The sequence below is a fragment of the Anguilla rostrata genome, chromosome 16 (assembly GCF_018555375.3).
Source record: "Anguilla rostrata isolate EN2019 chromosome 16, ASM1855537v3, whole genome shotgun sequence".
Taxonomy (NCBI): Eukaryota; Metazoa; Chordata; class Actinopteri; order Anguilliformes; family Anguillidae; genus Anguilla; species Anguilla rostrata.
The window spans coordinates 30,872,986-30,891,592 of record NC_057948.1 but is presented as its reverse complement, the minus strand read 5'-3'; the positions used below and the strand labels follow the sequence as shown (position 1 = coordinate 30,891,592).

Genomic DNA, 18,607 nt, shown 5'->3' with positions numbered 1-18,607 from the left:
TGAAACTTACAGTTGTTCTTTCATATGGCTGCACACAGGCAAAAATGTTCGGTTAAAAGGTTTTGATTGCTCCGACTTTGTATGGAGTCATTTCACATTTCTTACAAAATAATCAACAAAATCCACCCATTAGTCTTTATTATATAATTTAGGCCCATATAATTTATGTGTACAAAAAAATCTTCCAATTGGTCATTCAGTTGTTATAACGTTCATTAGCTTGGGTATGACGAGGCAATGTGGGACCAGTCAAATCATCAGGTGCAACATGTCTAACGGACAAGCTGACAATTTGCTGTAACCATGCTGTTCCATGAAGGAGAAAGGGTAAGATATCTTTCAGTCCCACAGTCTAGGACACAATCAAAGTTCCATAACATGCAAGCCCATACACACACGCAGACATACAATCGGGCGTATGCTTGTGTATATGCTGCACACACATATACAAACATATGCCAACATATATAAAAATCAGACATTAATACATAAACACATATGTGTACATAAAATAAATGCAGTTTATAGGAATCAAGCAAGACTTGGTTTTTTTCAATGAGGCAACATCCAGTTCTTTGGAAATACATCAGCTACAAAGAGTCCTCTCCAAGGTCTATATCTCCTCCAATCTGGCCAGATGTACAGTAAAGTGACAACTGCACAAGAACCAAAAGGATGCCACAGTGATGCGCTCACCAAAAAAAAAAAAAAAAAAAAATGTCTGACCGCGTCACTGACAGAGCTTACGATAGGCAGGAGAAAGTCATGTGACCCCATGCAGTGCTGGATTAAAGTTAAAGTGCATCCTGTGAGATGCTCCGTCTATGGTACTCAACCAGGGCCTCAGCACCACACTTCCAACACCATCACCGCCCACTTAGAGAGGTGACCGTGCTGGCTTTTGGGTCCTGTGCCATGATGTACTGTCCATCCTCACTTGATCACAAAGTAACGGAAACACGCCGAGAAAAAGACACACAAAGCGAAAGAGCTAACTCGGACGTATAATCTCAACAAACAAAAACAAACTAAAGAATGGTATCCGTACGCTACATTCTAAGATATAATCTATGAATTTGGTGAAATCATGGACTGATATTACAACTGCAAGTAACCAACTGTAAATCAGGTACAACCGATTTTGATTTACAGTAACATTTCAATTACTTAACATTCCCAAAGCATTCAATATTTCTTAGACATAAATAAATCACTAGAGCATATTTATATAATTTGTATATTGCCTCAAAAACTACTGTAAACATAATTGCCTAATCTTTCTTCTGCCGTAGTCAAAGCTGAACAGATATAGCAGAAAGTCGATGGTAGCTCTTTTTTGTGAGTTAATGTATACAATACTAGTTAGTTGTAAATAGTATTATTATTATTGTGCAAAACTGCAGTAGTCTTTCGGGGGGACAAACAGGTTTGTCAAATGTTTTCTAAACATAATGGTATAATACAAGGGGACTTAGGGGTGCACATCTTACCAGTATAACTTATTAGGTGGCAAAGCCATAAGTTAGCACACTAAGAACAGAGATGCTGCACCACCTAAAAAAAAAAAAAAAGACCTTTGGTTGTATGTCTACCAGTATGCGGGAAGTGCAGGTAGGGAAAACTCAAATCCTGCAGAAAGCCAGCTTGCAGCTTACATCGAACAATTCCCGCACCTCTTCTACAGGGTAGGGCATGTGCCATCTATGCAGAAACAGACTCTGGGAGCTATGGCTACGGCTAATGCTACAGGTGAATTAAAAAAAAAAATCCTTTCATTTTCATGTAAATAGAGCTATATTCACTCACCCACAGAGAAATGTTACAAATGCAATATGTGTGCACCGTTTCTTTGACAACAAACAGTTTGCAATACATTGCAGATTGCAGTACATTCATTCTCCACAGAGCACTGAATACTACAATGGTGTTCTCTTCTCTTACACTATGATCAGACAGACTTAAACAGCATCTCTTAAATTTAGTTTGAACTCCTGATTTAAAATTAAACTCACGACCACGAATCTGGCCTATGAAACACTGAAGAACCAATTCACCTCCAAAGCCAACTAATACCCCTTAGACCCGGACAATTTATAAAGACATTAAAGACGCCCCCATTATTACAGTGTGACTACTCAAGCTCATGCATAACTCATGCATAGACTTTAGCATGAACAGTATCTGGTAGAAAACTCCCATATTTGCACGAGCTTGACCCACAAAAGTGCCATGAACAAAGTGCATTGCCTGGGGTCAGACTAATTAAAGGCTTTGAAGTCCAAGGGCTGCCCAAGCCCTTGTGAAGAGATCAGACTAAAGCAATCTAACACCGCACAGTGTTGCAGCTTGCCTAGACGTCAGGCTGGCCACACGCTTTCCTTTCAGATCTGAAGTGGTGTGGTTGAGTGAGACGCCAGGTGGGCAGTGGCGCTGGTGCGAAGACAGCCTCCAGGGGGCGCCTGAAGAGTTCCGCTGCCCCTGCCCCCCTCCCCCCCCCCCAGGTTCCGCATCACTGGGGCGGGTCCGGTGGTCTGTGCATGCGACGCTCTGCCGCAGCCGCCAGCATGCGCCGCCTCAGGGCGGTGGTGTCGAACCCGCGCGCATCGTCCTCCGGAGAGGCCAGGCCGCCATCTTTGTCTTCCTCCGGAGTTTTGCGCAGATACCGCCTTGGAGGAAACACAAACATGTCACTCACTCCCAGAGACATAACCACGCCCCAGTCCTCAAGACCTGCATCCTACACATGAGCCAGGCAGACAACCATCAACACTGTAATTAGTAGGTCTTGTGTGTGTGTTGTGCTGGGTGACAGGTCTAAACAAATCAAAGAAACCTGGTAAAACCCAGAGGGTGAAAATGACCCTATTTGACCCTTAAGTATTGCTGTGTGCAATCACAGAGCAGAGATGGTATGAGTAGTGCTGTACAAACTCTGACATCACGCTTCATGAACCCCCCCCAAACGAATGCCGTCATCATGTTCTATCCCTGCACGCGTGGATCTGACTCCACTCCAGCGCAGCTCTTCCTGGGGGTGTTAACAGACAGCAGGGGAGTGCTGCTCAGCGGGCTGAGTGGGGTGTGGTACTGTACCTGCGCGCCTGCTGCAGGAGCTCCTGCTTCCTCTGCTCCAGCATTCTCTGCCTCTCGTCGGCCGACTTGGAGAAGCGGCCGCCCCGGACCTCCAGCGGCTCGGGCTCCCCGGCTGGGGCCTCCCCCTCTCCGCCGGCCTCCACCGGCCCCTCCAGGGCGGGGCTCCCCTGCACAGGAGCCTGATCACTGGACTGGCAGGGAGGCAGAGAGGGAATTATTCTGGAGTGCACTCGTGTACCTCGAGGCTGCAAGCTCCGAGATGCACGCATCAGAAGCGCCGTCCCATTAGGAAGCCACCATCAAATGCAGCTTCGCAGCCTCAGATATCCCACAATTCCTTGCGCAAAGGTCTCCAGGAGCAAGTAGTTCCAGTCAAACGGTCTGATCACTGTTCTAAATTCATACGCACGATGTCGTAACAGCTAGCTATATCAACTTGTGACTGCAGAAGCAGAAATGTATGATTAAGAACATCAGTATCTTAGTTTGGGCAGAAGGGGACTGGGAACATGCACTTTCCGGGCTAGGGACTGGCACTAGCCTGAAATAGAGAGAGAACGTGCCTGAAATGGGAAGAGGACTTGCCTTTGCCAGGGCAGGGCAGGGGCTCGGTGGGAATGGAGGTGTACCTGGGCAGGATGAGTCGGAGGACATACCTGGCTGGGGAAGGGGATTGGGATGCGTCCCTCCAGGATGTTGTCGGTGGTCATCTCCACGGAGCGTGTGAGCTGGAGGTCCTGCAGCACCAGGTGATGGGGCACCTGAGGGAACACCTCCAGGATCTGGTGAGCCTGTGAAGGAGCGCAGCACTTCACTCTCACTGTGGAGCCGTTTTCTCAGATATGTAGCCATTCATACGACCAACACGTAACATTACCTTCTCATCACTTCGGCTTAAAGTTATACCTCATCGGCAAGTTATAAAATACCCTGTATGACTAACCAACCTGGTGCAACCAGCAGGACGATGCTCACAGAGGTGGTAAGGTAGATTCAGCGTACCGACTCCTTTGGACATGATTTTCTCTGCACTAGATGCTCTGTGCAAGATGAACTTTCACAGTAGTGACAAAATAAACTACTATCTACATTTCAAGACTGGGTAAACTTGTGTTGGCAGAGGGTTTGGGGAAACTAATTCTTACTCCACTTACTCAATTTTCTTGCCTAGGTATAGGTGCAGTAGTTTTTCGCAGACTCATGCTAAGGCTTGGTTGCTAGTTGGTCATTGCACAGTACAGTCTAACTCATAAGAATACTGTTTTTTCATTAATGTCATGCTATAATACCATTATACTGGTGCGTTTCAGCCCTCATCTGAGCCTGTACAATCCATTGCGGTTTTAAATGGGAATTTTGTGCAACTGAGACCTATGTGGTTTCCTCCGAACACTCACCATGGCATTGAGCTGGGAGTTATGAGCCTGTGTGATGCCAAGAATGTTTGTTGTGTGCATGACTTCCACTGAAAAACTGGGAAGCCAGCTGGCAATGCGGGAACCTGGAGTAAAGAGAAAACCATTAGCAAAGCTTTCCCAGAAATCTACATACAGATTTTTCAGGAAACACCAAAGGATAACGCAAGGGTGGATGAGTGCAGTCCAGCAGTTTCTCCAGCTCAGTTTTCACCCACACAGAACGAGCTCAGCTTAGGTCAGCTTAATCAAGACAGTCACTAGACCAAAAAAAGTGGTGTAAGTCGCTCTGGATAAGAGCGTCTGCTAAATGCCTGTAATGTAATGTAACTAGACTCAGGGTTAGGTGTAGGGCAAGAACAGAATCTAGCACAGGCTACATGTCAACAGTCCATCCACAGTATTGGACAGAAGCTGGTGTTGGCTAAACTACACATCCCATTGCAGGTTGTGTAGTCCAGTTACAGTGCCAGGGTGGGGGATGGGCCGGTATTGGCTAAACTACACATCGCATTGCGGGTTGTGTAGTCCAGTTACAGTGCCATGGTGGGGGATGGGCCGGTATTGGCTGAACTACACATCGCATTGCGGGTTGCGTAGTCCAGTTACAGTGCCAGGGAGGGGGATGGGCCGGTGTTGGCTAAACTACGCATCGCATTGCGGGCTGCGTAGTCCAGTTACAGTGCCAGGGTGGGGGGGATGGTGATCTGACCGTCAAAGTGGAAGAAATGGTTGTGCAGGCTGAAGCGTGGGGGGCGGGGGTCCGGCGCCGGTCCGGCGGGGCCCGCGGCGTTGTCCTGAGGCTCTCCGGGGGGGGCCGCCTGCGCCCGGCTGCCCTCGGTTATGTTCAGGGACATGCGGCACGTGGGACAGGAGGTGTCCTGCTCCAGCCACGAGCGCAGGCAGGAGCTGCGCAAGGAAAGCACAGTTGAAGCGCGGCCCGTTTCAGTACGAGAGGTACTGCCAGTCCTTTATGGTTATCCTGATGTTGGAGCTCGCAGTCATGCCTCCTAGCTTGACTTAACAGAGACAGAGTCTGTGCTTACTAAGTGAACTGGACTTAATGTGTTCATGGCTGTACATAACTGAGTATCGTACCTTATCGGACCTGTGTTTTGTAGTCGTTCCTTTGGTGTGCACTTACTGTACGTCGCTTAGGGTAAAAGCGTCTGCCAAATAAATGTAATGTAACGTCCTTTAAATCAGGGATTTAAAACACAATTCTCCCATTTTAGAGTGAGCTTCATATTCAAGATTCTTAAGTTTATGTAAATGCTGAAAAATACGAGGCGAAGTTCCGCTGGGTCAGGCGCGTACTTGTGGAAGAGATGACCGCAGGGCAGCTTGCGTGCGGAATGCATGGAGTCCCAGCAGATCGCGCAGTCATCGCCGTTAACCGCCAGCTCCTCAGCAGAGGCCACGGCAAACCTGCAAACCAAGAGCGCGACCACACCGCAGGTCAGGCTCCAAGCCACCTTTCCTTTCACATAAACACATATCCAAACGCACGCGCATGCACGCGCACAACCCAACAGCTCCAAAGTGGCTCTGGCTGGCACTACAGAGCTGGGACATTGTAGGGTCAAGCCTGGTTATGTCATTAGCCAACTCTGTAGAGGTGGGACAAAATAGGATTTGCAACCTCAGGAAGAAGAAGGGTGGCTAAGTAGGCCAGAGTACTCTTGCATTAGTTCCTCCCAACAAGATGGCACATGTTCACATGCTATAAAAATAATGGGGAAAATAAATGTTAAAAGTAAAATTCTACAAACATTCAAAGCCAGTTTCCCAGACTAAAAACATTTCCCCAAAGGCTATTTTCACTGGGAAAAAAAATCCAAAAGCTCTTGGACAAGGATTAATCCTAAGATTAAACTTTTAAAGGCCCTGGGTTAATTGACCTGGCCTCCATGCTGCTGATGACACGCAGGTAGTTCTTGTGGCGTCGAATGCGTCGCTGCACTTCGTGGAAGAGGTAGCGGAGCTGCATGAAGATCACCAGGCTGGCCATCGACAGCCAGATGTTGCCGAAGAGCTGAGAAAAGGACAGAGGAGAAAGGGTACCGTCAACACAGGGGAAACCCACCAACGTACGCCACAACAAGGTGCACCCGAAAGATACAGCTCCACTGTAGCCTTCAGAAGAGAAACATCCAAATCACTCCACATTATGGCTGATAATTATTACAGTGCAACTGGATGTACAGTCCCTGAGAGGTATAAGACACCCAGGACAGGCACTGCTGTGGGGGGGGTTGGACTCACCAGCATGTGGGTATGGTGCAGGAGGTCCACGAACAGCAGAGTCAGCTCCATGGCGAAGTCAGTGTAGTACACAAACGTGCCCTTACCCTCCCACGTTCCCTCGTGGTTCAGGTCCCACAGATGGATGGAGTAGCTGAAAGAGAGGTCAACCTTGGACTCGGCGATCCCAACCACGTCACAGAAATCACGCTGGGGCATCTTCACCGAATTACTGTCAAGCTCAAGTTTTATTTTTTTATTTATTTATTTTTTATTTTTTACAGTTGGTTATCTTTTATGTTTCCCAAGTAAAGCTTTAACAAACATGAATACATAATTAAAACTGGAAAAAGAATGACAAAAATCCTCACTCATCTAAACCCAATCCCAAAGTTCCCCCACTGCAATTAATCATAGCGGCTACGGTCACAATTGGTGTCCATACCAAAACTGCCCAGCTGGGAAAAAAAAAAAAAACTGATGTATGACATTAGGCATGTCCTTGAGTGCTGAATGTTTTTTCAAACTCATTTAGAAACTGACAATAACATAACATAAATCACTCCTAAACGGGTGATGAGCACACAGCCCGGATGAAGTCACACGGTAATGAATGAAGAGAAGAGAAGGAGTCCATAGGACACTCACCGTATGATCACATGTCCTGTCCTTACAGTTACCAGAAGACACTGTAAAGACAAAATACATGGAAAAAATATAGAAAAAACTGATATTTTTATTTAAGTTTGTTAATCTTCACTTTAGACTTATTTCTGCCTCTGAACAATATATGAAACATTTATTGATTTATTTTATATAGTTATGTAGAAGCGTGGTTTTATAATATCAGTATCAGTGTGTTCGTGGAAAATTCATAACCATAAGTGGTTATGTCACCAAATTACAAATAAGAAGAGCTGCTGTGGTGAGCTACATCAGTATGAAATCAGATAAGTCCTAATCAAATGAGCTTGGCCATGCAAATCAGCCCTGCAGGCAGGCACCTACCTCAGCGACCATAAAGGCCAGAGTGTGTGTCAGTGTGACAGCCCCACAGGCAGGCACCTACCTCAGCGACCATAAAGGCCAGAGTGTGTGTCAGTGTGACAGCCCCACAGGCAGGCACCTACCTCAGCGATCATAAAGGCCAGAGTGTGTGTCAGTGTGACAGCCCCACAGGCAGGTACCTACCTCAGCGATCATAAAGGCCAGAGTGTGTGGACCCTGTGAGAGCCCCACAGGCAGGTACCTACCTCAGCGATCATAAAGGCCAGAGTGTGTGTCAGTGTGACAGCCCCACAGGCAGGTACCTACCTCAGCGACCATAAAGGCCAGAGTGTGTGGACCCTGTGAGAGCCCGAGCAGGCCGCAGACCACAGCCAGGCCGGAGCAGGACAGCAGCAGGGACACGAGCAGCGACAGCACACGCACGTGGCTGCTCAACGGGATGGTGGGGGAGAAGGAGAGCTGAGAGCGCGGAGAGAGACAAACACACACACACACACACACACACACACACACACACACACAAACACAAACACGCACACACACAAACACACACACACACACACACACACAGGCACACACAAACACACACACACACACACACACGCACACACGCACAAACACAAACACACACACACAGACACGTGCAGACACGCGTACAAACAAAAAAACAAAAAACTTTTGGTTATTACATGGTGTGACAACTACACTACGCAGAACTATGGTGCAAAAGATAACAATGATGGCACTACAATATACAAATACAGCACATATCGCTAAACATTTAGTTATTAAATAACATCAACAAAGTTTCAGACACGTCATGTCACAACATTAAATATTCAGTTAACTTCTCCAAGTTAGCCCTGGGGGGAACAGACTTTGCAGTGCTGTGTTTTCTTCCTAAGCTCTTCAATTAAACACTATTTGGCCAGCTAGCCCATGGATCAAATGAACGTCGTATCCAACAAAACGGTCGAATCCTAAGTGGGCCCTTGAGTGAGGCACTTCAGCTTCAGTAAACACCTGGCTGTACTGTTTGCATGTAAAAGAATGCAAACTGTGCACATCACTATGGATAAGACTGCCTGTTTATTGCCAAAAACGTAACTGTAATGACTGCGGTCTACATGCCACTGCTAACAGAGTGAGTAACAGACTAAAAACTGTGTACTGACGCCACAGGGCCCTGTTATACTTATAGTAAACAATAGCCTTTGCTTGCAGCAAGTTCAAATACAGGAAGCAAATGTATAAACGAACACTATTTTAAGGTTTCGCCCAGCAGCATTACCAAAGATTACACTCATATTGGCTTCACTAGTGACAGAGGTGACGCAATGTGGACAATTCCATCAGCGTCCAAGAGCAGTAAATAGGCCTAGGCCGAAATAGCTTAAACGCTTATATCGTACCTTGCTAAAATGACACGCAACACATCCGTAATGATACAAAAACCTCTGATTTGATAGCCGGAAGTTCAGCAGCCTCATCTTGATTCAGTTTTTTCAAACGGCATCAAAGACAAAGAGCGCTCACTGAGAGAGCAAACGTACAGAATGAAGACGATGAATCTAGATTGCTGCTGAACGGACTGACTGTGCCCACTGTAACAGCCAAACTCGCCATACGATGATCCCCAATAGAAACATACGTATTCAAAGCGATCCTTGCAGAGCTGAACCATGAGATGGAGGAAGACCAAAGCAGCGAACCACATGCACCACATGACCACTTCGTCCACGGTCTGCACGTTCAGCACGCCGAAGATGAAGATGAACTTGTAGAAGATGAAGTTCCAGAACTTGTCCTTCAGGTGCTGGAGAGAGAGAGCGATTGTCAGGAAGAAGCAAGAGAGGAGTAAGGAGGAGTCCGTCACCTAATTTGTCTCCCTTTTAATGTCGTCCATGAATTTAATTCGCTTAACTTGTTCATATGAACCAATATGAATGGCAAGATATAAAGTGTGCAGCTCTTAACAAAAATCACAAGTCATTTGTCATGAAATCATTTTTGATCATAACAGCAAGACAAAGTATAGTTAGACATTTTCATCCTCACCTGTTTTTCACTGACTCTTAGAGGCCCAAACACTATACACTGGATCATCTTGGCAATTAACGTAAGGAAGCAGCATGCTGTATTCACCAGGACCTGAGCAAAAGACAAGAGAAAAATGTAAATATTAACATGCCACAGATGCTAGCTTTATTTTAGAAAACTTGTCTTCACATTTCAAAATTTAAAAAAAAAAAATTTAAAACCTCGCAAAACCAAAACACGTACAGTGAATTACAAAACTGATATTTCTCACCCAAACATAGAAGTTGTCAGAAACCAGGTGCCACAGGACTTCAGAAACCACTCCATCCCCAATGTTGTGAAGCTCCTGTTCCGGGTTCCCTTCAGAGCTGAGCGGGGAGCCGTCCGTTTCTGAGGTGTCGAGTCCCGGCTCAGTCACAGTAGTATAGGCACTGAAAATACTACCAGCAAGCAGAATCGTACTAAGAGCCATGTAGGTTTGCAAACTGGGCCATGGGAACCTCTCCAAGAATAGTAGTGGCATTGTAACTTTAGCGTTGAGGAAGCAACAGTCGGAAAGAAACTAACTTGAATTTAGCTGTGTTTCAACGTAGACGGTGAAATGACTGCTGATTATGTACTGATGCCTGAACAGCTAAAATGTGTTCGCTACTAAGACAGAAAGTAAGGGCAAGACTCACTGGTGGACAGGCAATTCAGTTAACTTCATCTAGGTTCTTAACTAGGTTAGAGACAGTATACGTTAAGGCTTGCGTGATCATTTCCAATTAAATTGTCTTTAAGTCGCTATGTCATACACGTCATGTCGCAATATTACAAACTCGGTAAACTTATACAAGTTAACACTGAGGAAGCAGACTTCGAAATGTGGTTTCTTCCCAATCTCTTCAATTAAACACGATTTGGTCAACTAGCTCATTGACCAAATGAACGTTGTCGACGTATTCAACATGCTAATATTACTCAACCAACCAGTTGACAAAATGAAAGATTTCATGGTCCACAGAAATAAAACCCCAAGCAGACCGGATAACGCGACAGGCTGGTTAGCTAAAGCCTTAAGTTTGCTTGTTCGTTTCAGTTTTTCTGTCACGTTTTAAATGTTTTCTAGCTACAGCACAGGCTAGTTATGCTAGGTTGGTTAGCGACACATCAGAGACGAATGAAATGCAGGCCTAACTAGAAACTCAATGCTAAACTGCTGAATAACAAACTTCCATAACGTTACGAACTAGCATACACTAGATGCGACGAGCTTTCCCTCTCCTTGTGTTGCTACATCGACTTTAAAAAGTCGGTAGACAGTAACTTGTTGGTTGAATACTGTACTTTCAGTCCTGTTGGTGAATTTCCGAGTCTCATTCTTTTCTTCTTCAGTGTGTTTCACTAGTGTACGGATGCAAAATGGTACATACTGCCACCTACTGTGCAAACGTTAAAATGTAAAGATCCTGAAAGACTTATTTGGGCTACAAAACTTTTCCTAGGACAAGACGGCCTTATATCTGTTCGTTAAATGAACGTTGAACGTACCAAGATGAAACGCAGACTCGTTCTAAGATACCTTCATATCTGAAGCTTGCCACTGCATTCTAACTAGTTAGATACATTACTTAGCCTAGCAATTATCGTGTATAATTTTTTGGACCGTTAGTGGCCTGACTCCATCAAGCTATGGCAAGCACCCCGCAGCCGCTGTAACAATGTGAGTGGTAGCCTGCTCTTGTGATTTTGGACATTATTAACGCTGCAACAAATTGCAGCAGTAATTACCATAATGTCAGCAGTTTACTTTTGGTTTTTATTTAACCTGTCAGTACTTCTGCATCTTATAAGTTTCATGGCTCGAAATTGGAGAAGTAAAAGTGGGAAACATAATTGCCTACTAAGACATTACAATAAGAAACAAAGCAATGGAAACTATTTCCTATCCCCCTATCTTCCTCGCAGAAGTTGGACATAAGATGAATAGCTCTCGCAGCTTTGGGCACAATGAGACAGTAGTAGACCAATGGGAAACATTAGGGAGACCAATAGCCTGTGTGATTCTGGCACTGTCCTTCCTGGTGGGCGCTCCAGGGAACCTGTTGGTGATTTGGACGATCCTGCGGCACGTAAAGCGGCGCTCCCACACCGTGGTGCTCATCCTCCACCTCGCTGCCGCTGACCTGCTCGTCCTCGTCACCCTGCCGCTGTGGATATACTCCTTCGCCCACTCCTGGGTCTTCGGCGAGGCCACGTGCAAAGCCATGGTCTACATCATCTATTCCTGCATGTACAGCAGCGTGTTCCTCATCACCGCCATGAGCGTGGAGAGGTTCGTGGCTGTGCGCTACCCCTTCCGTTTGATGAGCTTGAGAAGGAAAGAAATGATGAACAAGTTGTTGATTGCCATTTGGATCCTGGCATTTCTGTTCGGCATACCAACCATTCTGAGCCACTGCGTCGGTGAACTGAGCGGGACACAGCAATGTCTTTTCCAGGAGCACGGCACGTTGGGCCAGGAGCTGGCCATCCTGCTGCTGGAAACCTTGGTGGGCTTCGTGATACCATTTCTCATTTTAATCACCTGCTACAGCCTACTGTCCAGAGACTTGAAGCAGCTGAACTACAGCAGCAAACAGAAGACCGCTGTTCTGATAAACAGCGTGGTCATTGCCTTTGCAGTGTGCTGGCTCCCTTACCACGTTCTCAACCTCGTCAACTTCGTAAGCAGCCTGACGGAGAAGTCGAACGAAGTGGCTGACTTCCTACAGAGCGGCACCTTCGTTTCTGGGGCCCTCGCGTTCGTTAGCAGCTCAGCCAATCCCGTGTTGTATGCCTTTGCGGCGAAGAGCTTCCAGGGCAGTCTGAGAGAGTCCGGACTTCTGAAGCTCTTTCAGGAGATCGCCACTCACACCCACAAGACAAAAGGGACGGCAAGCTCATCCTTGGACAAGCCAAACGGCATCGATCACATCGAACAGATGGAAGTGTAAACAGACTCAATCAAAATCTGGATATGTACGCAGTACGTGAGTTCATTTAGAGGACATCTGCAATCGGCTGTGAAAATGTACTGCAGCCGAAAAGCTGTGTTGTGCTTGGACCCATGATCCCACAGGCGGGAGAAAGACCGGGGTCAGGGACAATATCTCCCTCAAACAAATCTTTAGTCTCTTTTTTTCATCATATTTACAATGGCAAAAGGAGGAGAATAAAACATCAATCACATTCAACACTGTAATCTCCATGGTTGCAAAATGATTACGACTGATATTTGTCAAAGTTTTTTTTTTCTCTTTTTTTGTGAATATGCCAGACTGTTTCAAATATCTTACCGAAATACATTATTTTGAATTGCCTGCCTTAAAATGCATTTATGTTATGCTGATGATCAATGCTATTTCAAAATGATACAGCAGGATGTAACTGTTCATGTTACTGCCACATAATATGTAGGTTATATTCAATTACAAAAAATTATATAAATATAGCAAAAGAACGCATTTGATTTTTAGAAATGCATTTGATTAAGAAGTTGTTGAATGGAAAATATTTAGTTTGTTTTTTAATGTATGTGCCTCACAGTAGTGGAAACATGTTATTTACCTGATTAAATATTTTCTGTAAACTGATTGAATTAAAATCTGCGTTTCACTATTTTCTTGTAAATTTTTTATCCATTCACACAACAAGTCTCTGTAGACAAATATACTCCATTGTTTGGTCATGTCATTTGACAAAAGCTACTTCAGACTTTTATAGGGCTGTCCCTGTTTTCCACAGGTACCACACCAACAATTAACTAACGGGGATGTCTGCTTGAACATGAAAAAAGAATGGAAGATATTTATAGAAGGCCAGATAACCTCAAAATATGCAACATGCTTGACCATAAATTAACAAGAATTGAAATTTTGTATTTTTAACAAGTATAATCACTAGTGACTGTCAGCAGGTGCCATACCATAGCAGTACATGGCAAATGCTTTGAACATGTAATTCATCTACAAAAGAAATCCATGCGAACATTTAAATTATTACGAATCTTAATAATTTATCATAAAGTGGCATAGCTTGACATAATTTCCATTGTGTATAAATCTGTTCTCTGCATCTGTCTGGAAACTTGCCCATTTTTTTTTTTTGATTGACATCACCAGGATCATGCAAGAATAAAAACGGCTTTCTGTATCTTGAGGGACTTCCCTGTCCTCCGTAAATACATTTAAAGGGAAGTGGCAGGCTGCTTTTTGCAGCAGTAGGCTCTTCCATCAACAGGAGATAGCACAAACACCACCCGCACGCTGGTGAGCAAAACAAAACGATGGCGGAAGGCTTTTCGGGGGTAACCGTGGGGGCCTGTGTGATTCTGGCACTGTCCTTCCTGGTGGGCGCTCCAGGGAACCTGTTGGTGATCTGGACGATCCTGCGGCACGTAAAGCAGCGCTCCCACACCGTGGTGCTCATCCTCCACCTCGCTGCCGCTGACCTGCTCGTCCTCGTCACCCTGCCTCTGTGGATATACTCCGTTGCCCGCTCCTGGGTCTTCGGCGAGGCCGCGTGCAAAGCCATGGTCTACATCATCAATTCCTGCATGTACAGCAGCGTGTTCCTCATCACCGCCATGAGCGTGGAGAGGTTCTTGGCCGTCTGCTACCCCGTGGCCTCCCTCGGCTGGAAGAGCAAGGAGAATGTCCTGAGCAAGGTTCTGCTAGCCCTCTGGCTCGCGGCTTTCCTCTTCAGTGTTCCCGTCATTCCCACGCAGGTGCTGGACAAGGAGGGCGGAGAGGAGCAGTGCCTGTACCGGGAGTACTCCTCGGCTCGTCAGGAGGTGGCGTGTCTGCTGCTGGAGGTCCTGGTGGGCTTCGTCGTGCCCTTCTCCGTCCTGGCGGTGTGCTACGGCTGCCTGCTGGGCCGCATCAAGCAGATGACCTTCAAGACCAAGCAGAAATCCACGGGCCTCATCGCTGCCGTGGTGGCCGTCTTCCTCCTGTGCTGGCTCCCTCACCAGGTGGGCAATGTGCTATCCCTGGTCAGCATCAGCGCAAAGGAATCCAGTCCCAAAACTGCAGACAGCCTGGAGGCCGCCAGAGAAACGGTGAGCTTAATCGCAGGAGCCATGGTCTTCGTCAGCAGCTCGGTGAATCCACTGCTTTACGTCTTCGCTGCTCGTTACTTCCGAGGCTCCTTCCGGGTCACGGGGATACGGAGGCTCTTCCACCACATTTCTCACTCAGGTACAGGTGAAGGAGCCAAAGAGCTGTCCGTTGTGTCTAGAAGAAAAAGCTCCCAAAGCGAGTTGACCAAGTGCAGTACAGACACAAAAGTATTTACAGATGTCGACCTTAATGCGTGTGAAGATATTTCCCCCTGATCAACCTTTGCTAAATGGCATTGTTCTACATGTGATTAATAGCTCCTGTATTTATGTTGCTTTTGATTGTGTGTGCCAAAATGTTGCCTATGTTCTATTAAATTTATGCATTACTTTCAGATTCAGCTTTTCCTAAAATAGAAAGTCACAATGTATATGTATCCACAATGTTAATGAAAACATTTTCGTATGATCCACGAAGTGTGGGCATTCTTTAAGATCTCATTCAGCTGTACAGCTGTGTGAAAACTGAAAAATCTGTCTATACAGTGCATTTCCTCATAATTGGTTTTAGTGTAAATGCCTGCATAGGTAATGCCATTGGATTTCACACTGTTTTAACTTGTATTAATATTAACAGGGAGCATTTTACTCAGAAATCTGTGCTGCTATAGCGTCAAACAGCTGTTACACAGAAGCTCCCATTTGTATCCAGTGTTGGGGAAAACTACTGTGAAAGCATAGTAGTACAAACTACCAACTACTTCACACTGAGAGTAGTTGAACTACAGCCAAGATACCCAAAAAATAAATGTAGCTCAATTATGTAGCTCTTGCAGTTAGCTATACCTCAATATGACTAAAACGTTGAACATGCATACCTATAGAGAACCAACAAACTCACTTTTTATTGATTTAAAGGCTCTAAAATTTAAAGATTTGGTCGACTTTAAATCGTTTCAAATTATGTATAATGTAAAAAACCAATTACTACCTGAAAGTATCCAAAAGTTGTTTACAAAGAGAGAATGTCAACACGATTTAAGAGGAATTTACATGTTCAGAAAACAATTAGTGAGGACCAATGCAAAATACCATTGTATTTCAGCTAAAGGAATGCAACTATGGAACAGCTGTAATGTAACTGAATACATGTAGAACTCTCAGGTAAAAAAAATGTTTAAAAATAATGTAATGAACAAATATGAAAAAGGATGACCAGAAAGAAACACTGGCATAGAAGGACAGGGTACAGGATATATAAGTTGTTTTTGTTTGATTTTGTTTTGTTTTGTTTTACTTTGGTTGTTTTGTCCTTGATGTTTGTCTGATGTTACCTTTTGAAGACAAATATGACGTGTTGTTAAAAGGGTAGGCATTATAAGCAGCAGCTTCAGCCTACACCTGTTTTGGACTGCAGAGATCTTGGGTTGCGGCATTGTTTTGTTTTTAGCTTGTGATATTCGAGTATCTGCCTCCTTTCGTGTAAACTTACTATTGTTGAATGCAGACCGAAATAAAAATTTAATTTCAAAAAAGTTATTTACTACAGTCACTGTGCAAATTTGAATGTAGCTGAACTACCAGCAAATTGCTGCAAAATGTAATTAAACTACTAGTTTAACCTCATGTAGTTAAACTACTCTCCAACACTGCCTGTATCTATCCATATGTACCTCAGACTGGGGTAACTAGTCGCAAGTTTTCCAAAGTGCGCTTTGCATGTTGCAAAAGCACAAGGCAAGCTTTTTTACTTCTCTTTTGATGGCTTGTGAAATGATTATCTGCCATGATGTGTAATAGAGCCCCTAGCCAATGATGGGAAAGAGGAATACAGATGAATTTCACTTGACCACATCCTTGGCTTATTATGAAGAACAGTACGTGCTTGCATGGGAGAAATATTTTTAGTTTTGTTTTTAATGACATTGGGAGACATATACACACTGTATCTCTTGTGCCAGTTTTGCTTATTCCATTATGAGTTCTTCTGTTAATATTTATATCATTGCATTGTTGGTTTTTTAATAAATCTGCAGACATTGACTGTTGAAAACAAACAAGGAATATTGTAATATTTGCATTATTGAAGATTATAAGTGATGATGTACATATTATTTCCATCATGATTGGTGTAATTAATTTTCATGAGAGCACAGCTAAATATAACAGCTAACACTGCGGCAACCCATTTCACCATGCGAAATGTGAAGTCTAATTTATATTTGAGTGAACGATATCTTATTCTTAATCTCAGTTTTTCAGTCTTTATCCATTAGTCTACCTTGTTCAACAGTTGACAGTTTTTTTTTGTTTCACTAACATTTGTGAAAGTATATTTTTAAACACTTGTTTTGTTAACGTGACTTCAACTTTGTTGTGGATTGTTTTTTTTAAGACTCCAATGCATTTATATGACAGTGTTCATTGTTTTTTTTTCCTAATATGACAGAGACTGTGGCTGGTGTGGATGCAGGATGGAATAGCCTGTCTCATCCTGCCTCTGTTACTATAATTCTGCTCTATTGTGCTTGCGTAAGCTGTCACTCAACACAGACTGACACATTCTGACTGGAGGACCTAAATAAGCGAGTAACGTTAGGATATGTGAAGCTACTCAGGGTAATCAATGTCAACACAGTCTATTGTGGAAGAGATTGTCAATGGAAAACACCTGTTTAGACACATTGAAACATACAATAGGAGGTTTTCCATACTGTGCTATTGGACGAAATTCAGCAGACTGTGAGAAAGCTGTGTGTGTGTGTGTATGTATGTGTGTGTGTGTGTGCATAAGTATGTTTGGAAATATGTGCTCACTTGGTCTTGGTATGCAATTTTTCCCACAAGAAAGTAAGTTCTCTTGCTCACATGGGAAACAAATAATTGAAATTGGGTTCACAAAATACTCATAAATTGCATTACAGATATGAAATTACATCTTCTCATCAGTTTGTTGCCAGAGGCAATCTATGTGAGGTAAATCGCAACCCATGGCAATAACACTTAACACTTTGCAGAGATTGGCGGACAGAATCCCAACTGCTCCTCAGTGTGCATGCCTATGTGTGTGTGTGTGTGTGTGTGTGCGCACGTGCGTGTGTGTGCGCGCGTGTGTGTGTGTGTGTACTTGCATTTTACCGACTGTGCAGAACTTCTTGTCTGAACTTGACAGGGTGCCTTCGTCTCTGTGACTCGCCCGGTTTTGTAGCTTGTGATGTGAAGACACTGTGGTGGAGTCAGATTTCACTTCTGCACAGATTTGTTTTGATCAGCCTGTATTCCGTCTCATATTATTTACCCCTGTGTTGGACATTCAGACAGCAATTCACGCGTTCAAGCTTTATTCATTTTCACTTTTTGTGTTAATTTACCATTAACTATCATGCTCGTCTTTACTCTTTCAAGGCCCAACCACAGCAACATGAATTACTCATAAGAAAATTCCTTCTCTTTGACCTATTTCTCTTGAGCTCTCTGCACCTGATAAAAGTGATTGAAATGAGTATCTGCGTGTGTGTGTTTTTTTCTGTGAAAGTAATCTTGTCTGAAACAAGGCATACAATTGGAATGCATCCTCTTCAGTTTAGACGTGACTATATTCTACGGCATAGAGTGTAGAGTGTGTAAACAGAAAGAAAAGAGCACAATATTCCTGACATTCTGTATTTATACAACATGCATGAAAATGGCGTCTGAGAAAAAACATGTAAATGAAGCACAAAGA

At 44.3% G+C, this 18,607-nt stretch overlaps 3 protein-coding genes across 3 annotated transcripts; 2 read left to right on the top strand and 1 right to left on the bottom strand.

The window, feature by feature from the left end:
• Positions 1–121: 121 nt before the first annotated feature.
• Positions 122–11,185, bottom strand: LOC135242251 (E3 ubiquitin-protein ligase AMFR-like). Its single transcript, XM_064313252.1, has 13 exons — positions 10,072–11,185; positions 9,819–9,911; positions 9,412–9,576; positions 8,067–8,219; positions 7,401–7,441; positions 6,774–6,906; positions 6,410–6,543; positions 5,826–5,936; positions 5,221–5,417; positions 4,491–4,594; positions 3,750–3,884; positions 3,094–3,284; positions 122–2,666 (listed from the first exon to the last, which is right to left on the bottom strand). The coding sequence occupies exons 1-13, from the start codon at positions 10,321–10,323 to the stop codon at positions 2,510–2,512; spliced, it is 1,866 nt and encodes a 621-aa protein (XP_064169322.1). The 5' UTR covers positions 10,324–11,185; the 3' UTR covers positions 122–2,509.
• Positions 11,186–11,353: 168 nt separating this feature from the next.
• On the top strand, positions 11,354–13,442 carry LOC135242253 (leukotriene B4 receptor 1-like). The gene has a single exon (XM_064313254.1). The coding sequence runs from the start codon at positions 11,714–11,716 to the stop codon at positions 12,776–12,778; it is 1,065 nt and encodes a 354-aa protein (XP_064169324.1). The 5' UTR covers positions 11,354–11,713; the 3' UTR covers positions 12,779–13,442.
• A 549-nt stretch (positions 13,443–13,991) lies between these two features.
• Positions 13,992–18,386, top strand: LOC135242255 (leukotriene B4 receptor 1-like). Its single transcript, XM_064313255.1, has one exon. It carries the CDS (start codon positions 14,110–14,112, stop codon positions 15,157–15,159), a length of 1,050 nt encoding a protein of 349 aa, XP_064169325.1. The 5' UTR covers positions 13,992–14,109; the 3' UTR covers positions 15,160–18,386.
• The last annotated feature ends 221 nt before the right edge of the window (positions 18,387–18,607 follow it).

Coding starts and splice junctions, on each gene's coding strand:
- LOC135242251 (XM_064313252.1), bottom strand. CDS start 10,323: ATGCCACTACTATTCTTGGAGAGGTTCCCATGGCCCAGTTTGCAAACC. Junction 6,907..7,400: donor ACAGGACATGTGATCATACG/GTGAGTGTCCTA, acceptor CCTCTCTTTCAG/CTACTCCATCCATCTGTGGG. Junction 3,285..3,749: donor CAATCCCCTTCCCCAGCCAG/GTATGTCCTCCG, acceptor CCTCCCTGCCAG/TCCAGTGATCAGGCTCCTGT.
- LOC135242253 (XM_064313254.1), top strand. CDS start 11,714: ATGGAAACTATTTCCTATCCCCCTATCTTCCTCGCAGAAGTTGGACAT.
- LOC135242255 (XM_064313255.1), top strand. CDS start 14,110: ATGGCGGAAGGCTTTTCGGGGGTAACCGTGGGGGCCTGTGTGATTCTG.